This window comes from Tursiops truncatus, chromosome 13 (assembly GCF_011762595.2).
Source record: "Tursiops truncatus isolate mTurTru1 chromosome 13, mTurTru1.mat.Y, whole genome shotgun sequence".
In the NCBI taxonomy this organism is placed as follows: domain Eukaryota; kingdom Metazoa; phylum Chordata; class Mammalia; order Artiodactyla; family Delphinidae; genus Tursiops; species Tursiops truncatus.
The window spans coordinates 6,897,341-6,912,149 of record NC_047046.1 but is presented as its reverse complement, the minus strand read 5'-3'; the positions used below and the strand labels follow the sequence as shown (position 1 = coordinate 6,912,149).

General features: G+C 49.5%; 1 protein-coding gene across 3 annotated transcripts in view; it reads right to left on the bottom strand.

Annotated features, from left to right (window-relative positions):
- VPS37B (VPS37B subunit of ESCRT-I) overlaps window positions 1–14,809 on the bottom strand; it is a 36,605-nt gene that overhangs the window by 12,231 nt on the left and 9,565 nt on the right. For 2 of the 3 annotated variants that reach the window (XM_073789994.1, XM_073789993.1), the window contains exons 2-3: window positions 2,762–2,933; window positions 572–654 (exon numbers count right to left, since the gene is read on the bottom strand). In XM_073789994.1, the coding sequence (XP_073646095.1) occupies window positions 572–654; window positions 2,762–2,933 (255 nt within the window). Of the gene's footprint in view, window positions 1–571; window positions 655–2,761; window positions 2,934–3,697; window positions 13,148–14,809 lie in introns of those variants that run through there. The other variant, XM_073789995.1, reaches the window with a different exon arrangement.

The following is a 14,809-nucleotide window of genomic DNA, read 5'->3' as shown; positions in this document are numbered from 1 at the left end:
GAGCGAGCGGGAAGAGAGGTGCTGGTCCCACCTGCCGGACAGGCAGCGGGCCCTGGGGAGAGCCCGCCTTAAGGTGAGGGGCCCGAGCTGCTAAGCCCCCGGCCGAGACCAGCGTTTCCCTCCCTCCACTGGCTGCACCCTGCCAGCCCCACACGGTCAGCAGGACAGAAACTCGCTCGCACCAACGAGGGCCACCCCGCCCGACGGTTCCTCAGAGCACTCGGCCTAGTCCGGCGAGGCTACAACCACACAACTTTGGACCCTGACTCATTTCCTTACGGCTCAGCGAGGCTTAAGCCTCGGGTGCTCAGCTGGTCGTGCCCACAGGCTCTGCCCGGCCAGCTGACGCAGACGGGACGGGCGCCGATTCACAGTGTAGCGTGCACCCCTCACCTGAGGACCAGACCGCCCCCGCTGCCTCCCTGGCCCCCAGGCTGGCGCTCTCCCCAGCCCACCGGCTGGGCTGCCCACTCCTGCCCACTCTGCGCAGCCGGCACGCCTGGCCCTGGGGGAACTGGGCCCAGGCCCAGGTAACTGCCCTGGGGCGTCCCACTGGGCTGGCTGGATTTACCTCGGTGTCCTCCTCGATCTTGGCCCCTTCCGCCTGCAGAAGTGCTAACAGGGTCTCCAAGGAAGCGCTGCTGGACTGTTTATCTGGAAGAAGCAGGAGGCACAAGAGCGTGAGGGGCACGGGCACACCCTCAGAAACCACCATGACCCCCGGCCCCTCAGGACAACACGCTCCCCCAGTCTCCTCCCCACTTCCCTTTCGAAGAAAGAGTGTACTTTCGCTGGACAGGTGACAGGAGGGTCACACCTACTGAGCTGACTTTCCAGGAAGCTAAGAGGAAAGGCCGTAACGGCAGCCGGCGTCACCCTCCCGCCTCACAATACAGGGGCGATTACTGAACGTGTGACCCAACCTTGCAACCTAACCCTGCAATTAACCCTATAATTTATTTCCTTTGGAGTTCTGAGTGATAATTTACATAAATACATAAAGTATACGCATCTTAGGTGCACCACCTGAATTTTTACATATATATGTATATATGTATTTACATAGACAAACCCAACCACCATGACCCAGCCTGGGATACAGAGTGTTTGCAAAGGCTCCCCAGGCCACTCCCAGAGTGCCCTCCACTACCCAAGAGTCCTGCCTGCTTCTGAACTTCACACAAGTGGAACCACACAGTATGTGCTCTGTGCTGGCCTCTTCCGCTCAATACCATGTCTCCGAGACCATCCGTGTTGCTGCATGAACCGGCAGTTCATTTCTTTCCGCGCTTTGTGGCACTGAAAGTTGTGTAAGTGTCACAACCTACCCACCATTCTGTACATGGACACTTAGACTGTTTCCAAATTTGGCTCTCACAAGGCAAGCTATAACGAACATTCTTGTGTGCATCTTTTGTGTGTGTGTGTGTGTGTGTGTGTGTGTGTGTGTGGTATGCGGGCCTCTCACTGTTGTGGCCTCTCCCATTGCGGAGCACAGGCTCCGGACATGCAGGCTCAGCGGCCGTGGCTCACAGGCCCAGCCGCTCCGCGGCATGCGGGATCTTCCCGGACCGGGTCACGAACCCGTGTCCCCTGCATCAGCAGGCGGACTCTCAACCACTACGCCACCAGGGAAGCCCGTTGTGTGCATCTTTTGATAGACATGAGTGAACGTTCGCTTCTGTTGGGGAGACACCCAGCAGTGGAACTGCTGAATCATAGAGCATGCCTACTTTTCACTGTAGCAGGTGCTAACAGCTTCTCCAATTCTCACTCCTCCCAGCAATGGAAGAACCGCGCATCCCCACCAGCACTGGTGTCGCCAGTCTTTTCACCTTTACTCATTCTGGTTGGGTGTGTTACAGTGCATTTTTACTGCAGTTACACAGATACAGGAATCATGGTATCGGACGTCACTGTACACTTCACTGAAGGGGGTGATTTTTTAACCTTCTCTCTCCTTTTTTTTTTTTTTGGGCTGTGCCCCTCGGCTTGTGAGATCTTAGTTCTCTGATCAGGGATTGAACCCAGGGTCACGGCAGTGAAAGCACTGAGTCCTAACAACTGGACCACCAGGGAACTCCCCTTTTAACCTTCTCTTAATCTCAGTTTCCTTGAAAGCTACCCCCAATGCACTCAGGCTTCAACAATAGTCAATGCCTGCGTCACTTCATAATGGCTGCAAAGTAAAGTGTGACATTAAAATAAAGTATTCCAGTGATGAATATTTTTCAACATTAACTGTGAGGGCCTAACTTCAAGGATAAAGCATTCGTTGTATATCATAATTCAGAAAAATTGCCTTTTTTCTATATTGTTTGGAAAAGGTAGAGCCTTGTTTAAAAAGTAGTCAAGGGCTTCCCTGGTGGCGCAGTGGTTGAGAGTCCGCCTGCCGATGCAGGGGACGCGGGTTCGTGCCCCGATCCGGGAAGATCCCACATGCCGCGAAGCGGCTGGGCCCGTGAGCCATGGCCGCTGAGCCTGTGCGTCCGGAGCCTGTGCTCCGCAACGGGAGGCCACAACAGTGAGAGGCCCGCGTACCGCAAAAAAAAAAAAAAAAAAAAAAAAAAAAAATTAGTCAAGTCTATTCTTCTAAATTACTGACACAATCCTATATATAAACTATTTTTTCACAGCAGTAGTGACTGCCTTAATCTGAAATTGCCCCACAGTAACACTTCTTTCCTGGTTAGTGCAACAGCTTGGAAATGCAACCTTCCCTCAGCTCTTTATTCTTGAAAGATCACCCTAAAAGAGTTACCTAATTTGGTCTTTTTTATCTGATAGGCTTCAAAGAGCACCTGGAGTTCCTGGTATTTTTGGGTCAAACGTGCTTTCAGAGAGTCCAGCTGGGGCTGGTAGAGAAGGTTTCCTTCTGCCAGGCTCCGGTTGCTGGCCAGCGTCATTTCTTTGTTAAGCTGAACATTCTGCGTCTGCAAAGACCATACAGGGTGATGAGAACCAGCGTGTGAGCCCCGAGCCCCACCCCCGGGGCCACCGCAGCAGCTTCTGTTTGGCTGGGCAGCTGCCCCCACCCCAACGCCAGCCCCGATTTCTAGTTTGGACGCTGCTCCCGTTCTTAAAGAGCGAGACCACTTCCTCTCCTTCAGGCCTGCAGGACGGGCTTTGTCCCAGGACCTGCTGAAGCTTTTACCCCAGGAGCTGTGCTGTGACCGGAATTCCTTACCACTGCCATTGTGCTCTTAGGAGCGAACGGCTCTAAAGATTTAGAGCTAGAGTTTTCCAAAACGAGTTGCTGCTGTTCCAGAGAAGTGAAAGAATCACTTTCTATCAGAGGAGGGCCAGTTGGCATGGTGTCAATTCAGGCTTAGTCATCAGGCTTTGAGATCAAACGTGAGAGCCCGAGACCCTGGGAAGGAATCCACTCAGGGGCCCTGTTCTACTCTGTCCCTACGCCCAACACCAGCTCTTCACGTCTGAGCAGAGGCCTGAGCCTCCCCAGCTCCTGACCGCTGGTCCATCAGCACCGCTGATCCAAAGCTGGGGGCGGGGATTTATCTGCCCAACAGGGGTCCTGTGCTTCCGGGGGTGACAGGTCACGTGTGGGTGGAGAAGCCCGCCTGGACCTCAGGGGTGAGAGGGGTTAATGCGAGGTCTGAGAAAAGGTGAGGAAGTCCTAATGAAACGTAACCAGAAGTACATTGAATAAAAAAGCAAAAATACCAACGTGTCTTACTTCTAGTTCAGCCCCCTTTCCACTTGCTGCTGAGGGGCTCCTCCACGGCCTGCAGCCACCACGCTTTCTGGACTTGAAGTCTTATTTGCCCCCGTTTCTCTCCAAAGGTCTCCGTCAGCCCCACACCAGCCATCCTGCCCTCCCCCTGATATTTTCTACACCCCGCCCCACCCAGGCTATTTTCGCTGCTACTTCCTTCCTCTTGCTCGTCCGACTGTAGGTTCCTGGCCTTGCTGCCTCCGCTTCAACCCCTCCCCCTCCAGCCATACCCTTTGGCGCTAGCGCACAATTCCCAGCACGCGTGCACGCACACGCGCGCGCACACACACACACACACGTGTGAGAACAAAGAAAGAGCCTTAGATGCAGGTCTCTAGCAGGAGGCCCTGACCACCGAGTGGGGGGCTCCTCTCCTCAGCAGACACACAGTCTGCATCTCTCGCACGGCCCACAGGGCAGGGCCCTCAAGATTAGGCTCAGGGTAAAGCAAAATTTAAGTTCAAACAGAAAATGAAGCCTCTAGCTCAATACTATCAAACTAGCGCGGCGGAAACACTCTCCCCTCTCTCACTGCTGCTTTCAGCCAGCAAGGACTGTGAGGGCTGGAAGGACCTGGTTTAACTGGGCTCCTGGTCCTGCAGACTGTGGAGGGGTCCTGGGGGGCTCCCAGCACCGCCCCAAGCCCTACCCACAGCAGCTCGGCCTCCAGGTACATTGCATCCAGAGGTCCTGCAGAAGAGCCTTTCCTTCGATGAAGCCATTTAAGGGAACATGCAAGCCAACCAGTGCACAGCCACCCTGGAAAACAGCGCGGCAATTTCTTTTAAAACAAAACAGGTAACTACCTTACCATCCAGGGCACCAATTTCTTTTAAAACAAAACAGGTAACTACCTTACCATCCAGGGCACCAATTTCTTTTAAAACAAAACAGGTAACTACCTTACCATCCAGGGCCCAGTGTACACCTGGGCACTTATTCCAGAGAAATGAAAGCTTATGTTCACACAAAAGCCTGCACATGAATGTTCAGAACGGCCTTCTGTGTAATCAAAAGCTTGAAGCCACCCAGGTGTCCTTCAGCAGGTGAACGGCTAAATGCAGTACTACACCCACACCGTGAGCAGAGCACAGACCTAAGGAAGAATGGGTTACTGAGACACGTGCAACTTGGATGGAGATCCAGGGGACAGGCTAAGCGAAAGAAACAAACCCGCCCAGAGGGTCACAGCCTCCAAGATTCTGTGTATACAACATTCTTGAAAGGACAAAACTACAGAAATGGAGATGGATTCGTGGTTGGGGGTAGGGAAGTGACTGTAAGAGGCGACAGGAAGGCTCCTCGTGGCCACGGTGCCCTGCTCTGACCATATCTGTGTCAAAATTCTGGCTTGGGAGTGGACTAGAATTTTGCAACATGTTGTCAGCGGGTGAACCCGGGTGAAGGCTACACAGGATCTCTGTGTTATTTCTCACAGCTGCATGTTAATCTACAATTATCTCAAAATTTAAACTTTAATTATAAATAAATAAAACAGACTATTGATGAGATCGTTTGCTCTGACTGGTCTCATCTGATGGACGGGAAGGGGCAGGTATTCAAGGTCACCGTCAGGACCCACTGCCCCGTGCACGCCATCATTCTGACTCAATCAGTTCTGTGTTCAGTAAACACTTACCGAGCAACTGTGATTCGTCAGGCCCTGAGTGAGGCCCAGAGAACTGAGAGGAACAGGCACCCTCCTATTCTCAAACTGAGAATCAGCGAAAATGGAGCCGAACTCGTCAGGCCCTGACCTCTGAGCCCTGGGGTGACCTGGTCCTCACTTGCCCCGTCCCGGCAGTTCTGAGAACCAGCCAAGCTCTCCCTGAGCAGGCCCCCGGCTCCGCCTCACTGCCCGGTCCCAGCTGAGCGCCCTGTCCGCAGAGGCCTCCCTGGCCGTCCTCGCTAAGCCAGCAGCCGCCCTCTGTCACAGCACCTGTTTCCTTCCTGCCACCAATGGCAACCAGTGAGCACTACGTTTGTGCGCCCGCTCACTGTTACCCCCTTTGGGTATCCCGTCATCTGTGGTGTGCCAAACAGCCGGCACACAGCAGCCACTCAGCGAGGATCTGCGGAATCAATCAGAGAGGCCCTCTCAGCCCCTAAGAAGCCAGTCACTTGAGGCTGGATCTGGCAAGCTAGGTGGGTAACAAAACGCAGAGTCAGAAAGAAAAAAACCATGAGCTGTGCTTGCCAAGCAACAAATGCCCCCAATCCTTTATGCAACAGACGGGCTCCCGTAATAGAGGAACCCTTAGGGACTGTGGTGGAGGGTCTCACTCGTCCTGGATCTAAGGGCCATCCGACCAGGAGTTTCCCCAAGTCTTCAGCGCAGGCAGACCACAAGCACAGGGGTTCCGAGGGGCCACTGGAAAGGCATCGCGTGAGGGAAGTACACCATCCTAGCACCGCCAAGTGCCAGCCTACCGCGGGGGTTCTCAGCATCAGCTGAACTACCTGAAGGCAAGGGGGCGCTGACAAGTTCCCCAGGCCCAGACCAGCCCCAGATGAGCCCAATTCTCTAGGAGGGGACCCAGGCCTAGACAGTGTCTTCAAAGCCCCCAGGTGATCCTTGCCTCACAGTTCCACCCTAAAATACATCTACGAATAAAGTTTATTCTCCTGGGGTCCAAGTCAGGTCAGAATCACTTCTCCTACAACATGTCATGCACCGAATGCAGAGGCAAAATAAAATTCCAACCAATGCAGACGACCGTCACGCTGGCTGTGCTCTTTCTATCCCCGGGTGCTCAGATGTTTTTACAAGACTATCAGGAAATTCTCAGTGGCCACCCAGGGCACACCCGCACCCTCTCCAGGTGGACAGTGGAGACAGTGGTGGCGGGAGCGGTGGCCAGGGCGTAGGCTGAAGTGGGGAAAAGCCTCTGATAAAGCTCTTCCAGCACAAGCATCGGTGCCCAAACACGCCTTTGATGCTGCATTAGAGAAAGACCTTCCTCCCCAACATTCCTTTTCATCATCCCAGTTGAGGCAAACTGGGAGGAAGCAGCCAGACTTGTTCTATCGTTTGCGAAGGACTCGGGGGGAGCCTGCACACCACACTCAGCAAGGCCGAAGTGGCAGCCACCCTGGATGGCGTGCAGTCTGACGCTCCAGCCCTGTCCTCCTGACCCGAGGACCTGTGCGGAGGAGGCCGCGTGCGGAGCCGTGCGCCCTGAAATTGAAAACTGGGTCCCGGCCTCTTGATGGTTTCTCATGATTCTTTTTCTTAACCACAGAGAAATCTTTTCAGGAAATAAACTGTGGTAATGAAACATTTTTATAAATGTACTCAGTTTCACTTCAGTTTCCTTTTCTGTTCGAAATCAAAGAAAACTGAGACGTGTGACCGCAGCATTTACAGTAAGATCCATTTATACAGTGACTTCTGCCCATCTGTCCATCCGTGAGCAGGGCCGTCTCAATGGATGGTCACCCAAAGCTAACAGCAACCTCTCAGTGGTGCGACTTTTTTTTTTACTTTCCTCTTTCTGCTTGTGTATAGTGTTTGAATCATTTATAATAAGCATGTATAAATTTATAGAAAGTAATTATGTTTTAATTAAAAAAAAAACCTGTTAGGTATTAGTAGAACCAGAAGGGCAGAGGCTCTAGGGAGATAAGCTGCCTTTGTTTACAACAAACAAAAAACCAAGGTCTTTTACATATACTTGTCCAGGCAGAGTGGGAGGCTTACATCACTCTACGACGTTTTCACAGAATGTACATTCTACCTCAAATGCACAGGTCATTATTTGGGTTGGGGGAGTGTGGAAGAAAATAAAGTTGGTGAGGCGGAAAACAGACATAAACTCCCCTCTGCATGACACACGCAGTGGTTACAATTGAGAGGCACTCGGGGCCAGGACGGGGGCCTGCCTGCGCCCCACTGTCCAGAGCTGGGTCAAGGTTTGGGTCTGCAGTGGATGTTTTCCAAACCAGATGCTTCCACAATGTGAAGTTCTGATTTAAGCTGGCCTGTCTGCCCCTTCAACTATAATTATAACTGTGCCTTCCTATAAACACTACAATGGGCAAATCTGCCTATGTTTCCAAGCTAAATCTTTTATGGAAAAATACTCAGAGTAGTCCCTTACTCCCCCTTTACACTATAATATAATCCTTATCATAACAAAGTAAATGACATTATTGGATTATGTGAGCAAATTTCAACAAAATAGATGGAAATTCTTGATCGTACTAAAGTTCTTTAAATGCTCACAACCCAGTAAGGACACGGGAACTAAGATAAAAACACAGGTTTGGAGGATGTCCCTGGCAGTCCAGTGGTTAAGACTCTGCGCTTCCATTGCAGGGGGCACAGGTTCGATCCCAGCTCAGGGAACTAGATCCCCACATGCCACGAGGTGCAGCCCCAAAACAAAACAAACCAAAAAACACAGGTTTGCCCTCTCACCTACTGCGATGCTAAGAGGCCTAGTATTCGTACAAAGTAAAGGATCTCATTTTATTTAACAAGTAAACATTCCGTCTGGTAGATAAAACACTCCTCACCAACAACTTTGCCCGAGCCCCTGCGTATAAAGCCCTTCCTCAAGGCCCTGCCCTGGCTGTGGCTCTGGGCCTTTTTCGACTCCGAGAGCCGCACGGAAAGCTACACACGCTCTCACTCCCTGATCGCCGGGTGCTCTCTGAGGCACAATTCACCGCTCCATCCATCCCTGTAAGTGTTCGGCTCGAAGCTGAACTGCACCAGCCCTGAGGGGTCTACACCCACCAACTCCTTGTAAAGAACACCTTTACTAAACGCCCCTCGACTCCCCCAAGCTGAGCGCCCCCTGTTGCGCCAGAGACCCAACTGATATAACTGAACTGGCTTTCCTTCAGCACACAGTGACATCTGAGCTCTTTTTCGTGGCCTCACAGAGCACACCCCTGGTTTTACTCCGTATTGTAGTTCATGGTGCTTGTCAGTTCATCAGTTTATTCATTCATCAAAAAAGGATTTTCTGAGGCACTGTTACGCGCTGACCCTGGGCACGGCTGGCGATGGACACAGGGGCGAACGAGGCAGGCCGGACCCTGCCCTCGCGGAGTGCCCCTCGACTGAAGACAAATTAAACAAAGTCACACCAACAGCTATCATTGTATCACAATGGCGTTTTAACTCTCCTGCGAGAGTGACGGCTGCTTGTAGTGGGCTGAATAGTGGCTCCCCAAAAGAAATGTCCACATTCTAATCCCTGGAACCTGGGAATGTGACCTTATCTGGGGAAAGACTCTTTGCAGATGTAATTAAGTTAAAGAAGACAAAGGTCATCCTAGATTACCTGGGTCGTCCTAAATCCAATGGCAAGTGGGTTTATACAAGACACACAGAGGAGAACACATAGAGGAGAAAGTCATGTGAAGACAGAGGCAGGGAATGGAGTGATACGGTCACAAGCCAAGGAGGCCAGCAGCACCAGAAGCTGGAAGAGGCAAGCAACGGATTCTCTCCTAGAGTCTGTGGAGGGAGCATGGACACCCCTGATTTAGGACTTCTGGTCCCCCGGATTGTGAGAGAATAAATTTGTCTCGTTTTAAGCCACCAAGTTGTGTAATGTGTTATGGCAACCAGAGGACTTAATCCAGGGCTGGAATCTTCCACCTCTCCTTGAGATCCACTCTCCATCCTGCTCTGTGCCCCAGGGGCCAACTGGCTGAACCACATCCACCACTTAGGCCCCTTGCCTTCTGGTTCTAGCTGGATTCAGCGATGGGGACTGAGGGTGGGACGAGAGTGAAATGAGGAGGGGGTTTTCTGGGTCCCCTTCCTCTGGGGTCGCTGTAGGTGACCAAACCCCCCACCCCAATCAAAAGCAGCCCCCTCTCTCGTTCTCCACACCCAGCTCCATCCCTCAGGCCTGAGGCTGAGAAGTGCACACCTGTGGCCCGTTCTGCACCAGCCCTGGGGGGCTCTGAGTGCCCTGTCTCACCAAAGACCTGACTGACAGAACTGGAATGGCTTTTCCTAGGAAATACAACGATGTCTGAGTTCACGCTCACCCTTCTGATGAGAACATCAGGCCCCTTAAGAGGAAAACTGAGCCCTGTTCACTCCCCGATACCCAGAACCCAGCACAGCACCCAGGCCAACACACGCCTGCTGCTAAGTCTGTGTCCACCTCAATCCGGAGGACTCCTGATTGCTGGGCCTCAGGCCACACCTGCCAGTTGTTAAAACCTTGCTAAGCTGCTCTGAAGATTAGCTTCTTTGAATGTTTATAATAAATTTTTAAACAGTAACATCACAGATGGATGCTCGTTATTACAACCAACCAGGTGAAACTATCTGCACCCCTACTTTACCACAGGAGTGATCACAGTTTGGAAAAAAAGCATAAAGGGAAAAAATTAAGATTATGACAGTGATTGCTCTAAAGCGAAACTACCCATTACCGCGTAGACATCAGACATGCAACACACATGTGGAGACTCATTAGAGGCGGGTAGAATGTGGGAGTAATGTTTATGATTGTGATGGCCTGGAAGCCACAATACTTTACACATCTTTTTTTTTTTTTTAAGTCACTCATGAACTCCAGCACCTAGACTATGTATGGCTCATAACAGCCACCGCAACGTGCTCCAACACAGCGGCTTGCGCGTTTCATTCATTCATTCAAGAAATACTTAAGAAGCACCATTACGTGCCAGGCTCTGGGGGAACAACAACCAGAACACAGTCTGTCCTCCTGAGCATATATCTCCGCGTCAAGACCGCCACGGAGACGGGCGGTGTTCAGCTCACAGGGCCTAACTCCAGAGGGCGCCATTCACCCTGTGCTGCAGCCTGTAGCCCTGACTGCATCTGCTATTCCAAGAAAAGGCTCAGGGGAGGAGGACACATGTATATGTACGGCTGAGTCCCTCTGCTGTACACCTGAAATTATCAACATTGTTAATCAGCTATACCCAATATAAAAAGTTTAAAAAGAAAGGTTCAGGGGAAAAAAAAAATCAAACAGATGCGAACTTAAAGATTTAAGTAAGACAACTTACTGGTGGCGACGTGACAGCTTCACTCTCGCCAGCACCTGACACAGTTCAACAATATCTGTGAACATTTCTTGAGTTCTCACCGCGTGCTTGGCACTGTGCCACCGTCCCTTCACGCATTATATCTCCTTAATCCTCTCAGCGAGGGTGAGACAGATTTGTCCCCATTTTACTCAGGAAGAAGGAAATGCAATCTTAGGGAGGTTTAAGAGATCACCAAAGTCACAAGTGCCAGGAAGTAACTCCAGAGGTATGACATTAAGAGTTAGGGCATTCTGTCTCCAGGTGTGTTTTCTACAGGATTATACCACGAATTATGCCACAGAACCTACCCAGTCTACCACCACTTCTCTATTTTCAAGTTCCAGTAATCACCTAAATTTCATTTCTATTTATGCCTCTCATTTACCCTTTTATTAGGATATTTCAAACACAAAGCAAAAGCAGAGGTAAGTATAATGAATCCCCGTGCGCCCTTCTCCCAGGTTCAGCCATTAGCGACATTTGCCAGTCTTGTTTCTTCTGTACGCCCCACTTTTGGGGGGGAAGTATTTTAAAGCAAATCTCGGCATAATATCATTTCACCCGTAAAAACTTTAATATGTATCTTTAATGGGCAAGAACTTCATAACTTCAACTACAATGCTGTAACTACACTTACTAAAAGTTCTTTAATTTCATCTTTTGTATGTATTGGCTTGAATTCCTCTGAGCATTCTGCCTCGTCTGTTTGAGTATCGGAAATAATTTACACAGGGAAAGCAGGATGAATGTTTGATTTCGCCACCCCTCCACTTTTAAAGCCAACTTTTAGAAGATTGAGTTAGTGCTCAAGCAACCTCCAAAAACGACCAATAAGCTTTTTCTGGAGGTGTCATTATTAAGTAACAGATTTTTTTTTTTTTTTTTTTTTTGCGTTACGCAGGCCTCTCACTGTTGTGGCCTCTCCCGCTGTGGAGCACAGCCTGCGGACGCGCAGGCTCAGTGGCCATGGCTCACGAGCCCAGCCGCTCCGCGGCACGTGGGATCTTCCCGGGCCAAGGCACGAACCCGTGTCCCCTGCATCGGCAGGCAGACTCTCAACCACTGCGCCACCAGGGAAGCCCAAGTAACAGATTTTTAATCAGCTGTAGTCATTAATCTTCCTAATGCTCAAACTGTCCGTGGCCAGTGGGAGACACTTTGAGCTGGCTCTTAGGCTGACATACCCCAGAGGTTTGACAGCTGCCCTGCTCTCTGGTAAAACAAGATGTCCCAGACCAATCTGTACATTTGCTGCCCCTAACTCAGGTGGGTCCTTCTCAAAGAAACACTGGTTCCTTTTGGTGGGAGATTCATTTTGATTTTGATACTTTCCTCTCCAAATAAAATTAAATAGAAAGTTATATATAATACAAAGATACGGAATGAAAGAAATCTTAGCCTTTTACTTTCCACTAGAGAAGTTCAGGTTGCATTCAGACTTTAAACATAGCAGGCTTATGGATTAGGTGATAAAAAGGTTGGCACGCATTCAGCCAGGTTAACCTCGTTTCCTTTTGTTGTGCTACACCTGATCTAGTTCACCAATTAATTTTACAGTAGATTTCACCAAAGTCACATGCAATTTGAGTTTGGGCTTTAATACTAAAGGTTAGGTTATCAGAAAACCCAAATTCATCTTCCATTCAGTGAAAAGACCTTCCCAGTGATGCACTCATTTCACCAGAGTCTTCCATTTGAAGGCGGGCTTTCAGGTGGAGCCTGTAATCCAAGCCTATAATATCCCAGAGGTGACCTGTAAACACAACCTAGTGTGGCTTGATTCAGTCCAAATGTTCCCTGAGTTTCTATGAGAAAACTTAACAGTTGCTGAGTTGGACTGTTTAACATGTTAAAAAAATTAAGGATAGGAAAATACAAAAAATCCAGTGAAAGAACTGTAGAACATTATGAAACTGTTCTAAAATACGACAATCTCGTGGGCTGTGCGAAACCATCTCCAAGGCTACAGCCTACTCGGGAAAGTAAATTTGCCAGCTGCTTATCAAACGTTCCACTGAAACAACCACTCAACAGAACATATTAGATTAATAAAGACTGCTACTTCTGATCGCAGATATCAAAATCCTTCTTGTTGAGAGAAACTTGCTGTCCTCAGAAAGTAGCAGACACTCGACCCATCCCTTCCATATGGAGCTGACTCCATCTTAAAAATTAGTATGTTATACACCGTAAGTGTAACTGACCACAGGAAATGCAAAAAGCTAGGCTTGAAAATAAACGGACTCGCCCCAGGGAAGAAGTGGTCTCAGCTACACAGGATTTGATTGTTTTCTACTTCTGGCAGGCACAACATACCAGGGTGTTCCGTTGTATTTTTTTTTTTTCCTAGAAGACGTATTTCCTAATATTCAGTGCGGGGGGGGGGGGGGGGGGGGGGGAGAGAAAAAAACAAGATCTGTCCCACTTCCTGGACTCGTGTGGATAGTGGTGTGGATAATAAATGTTACCTTCCTAGTATCACTGGCCTTGTAACTCCTGGGGACTCTGCGTGGAAGAAGGGATGAGGAGCAGAAGGCAGGATGGGGCCCAAACTGAAAACGATGTCACCTGCCTCTGTCCTCATCTCCTAAAAGCAAGGGGCTTGTCACACCTGGCCCCAGCCTAGTCCTACAGAATCAGAATCTCACAGCAGGTGAGCCAGGACACAGAGAAGCCCTCACTTCATATAATCAGAACCAGTCAGCTGCTGGTTAACTGAGCAGTTTGGTTAAAGCAGTAACTCACTAAACACATAGAATTTTAAAGACCTATCCATTTTTTTCATTTAAAGCAAAGGTCCTTTCTTAGAGAAAGGGTCCACTAGCTCGATTTCCAGAAGTTCTTTGCCTAGACCACATCCTCTCATGTGGGGAACCTGAAGACACTGGACAAGCAAGATGAGAGCAGAATCCTTCTGGAATATTAGCAAGCTTTTTTTTCCTAGTGAATCACCTTATAGTAACTCTTTCCAAAGCACTCAGCTTACAGTTTTCACTCTCTTTTCACGCACGGTTCCTCGGTTGCCATAGTACTTAATGAAATCATGTAATTACTGTAACAAAATCAGAATGAGGGACTTCCCTGGTGGCGCAGTGGTTAAGAATCTGCCTGCCAATGCAGGGGACATGGGTTCGAGCCCCGGTCTGGGAAGATCCCACATGCCGCGGAGCACCTTAGCCTGTACGCCACAACTACTGAGCCTGTGCTCTAGAGCCCGTCAGCCACAACTACTGAGCCCGTGCGCCACAACTACTAAAGCCCGCACGCCTAGAGCCCGTGCTCCACAACAAGAGAAGCCATCGCAACAAGAAGCCTGCACACCACGACGAAGAGTAGCCCCCACCCACTGCAACTAGAGAAAGCTTGCACGCAGCAATGAAGACCCAACGCAGCCATAAATAAATAAATTTCAAAAATTAAAAAAATATATATCAGAATGAACAGGTCTGAGAGAAAACACACTTGACTCTCGGTAATCACGCAACTGTGGCGTGGGAGCAGAAATGCCCGGGCATCTAATCATGATTGGCGGGGGGGGGGGGGGGGGGCGGGGGGGGAGCATCAATCGTTATATTTGATGAAGGGCATGGAGAATGCCAATTACTGGAACACTTTAGTTAAGTAGAGGGAGGTCAATTAATAGCTTCCACCGTAATTTAAAAATCCAGATCCCTCCCCCTCTCCCCAAAAGAAAGCAGCCTACAGAAGACAGAATTTCTAAACTTTGCTTTTCTTATTAGTAGTTTCTTGCCAAGACAACCAACCAAAGCGTTCACTTGTTTAGTGAGAGCTTTGGGGTTTTCCCCTCTTCACCACAAACTACAAGAAAAGCATGTATGAGAATTTTCTGGGAGAGTCTTTACACAGGTGCAGATAAGAAAATGCCCATCCAGGTAGATCCCAGATGTATATCAAGACAACATCTTTTGACAATTTTGCTTTTACATTTAAAATACATCATGACATGAACTTTCCAACACCTGACTCAAGAATTCAGTTTGATAAAAGTTTACTCTCACATGACTGAAATTATTCATCTTCTAT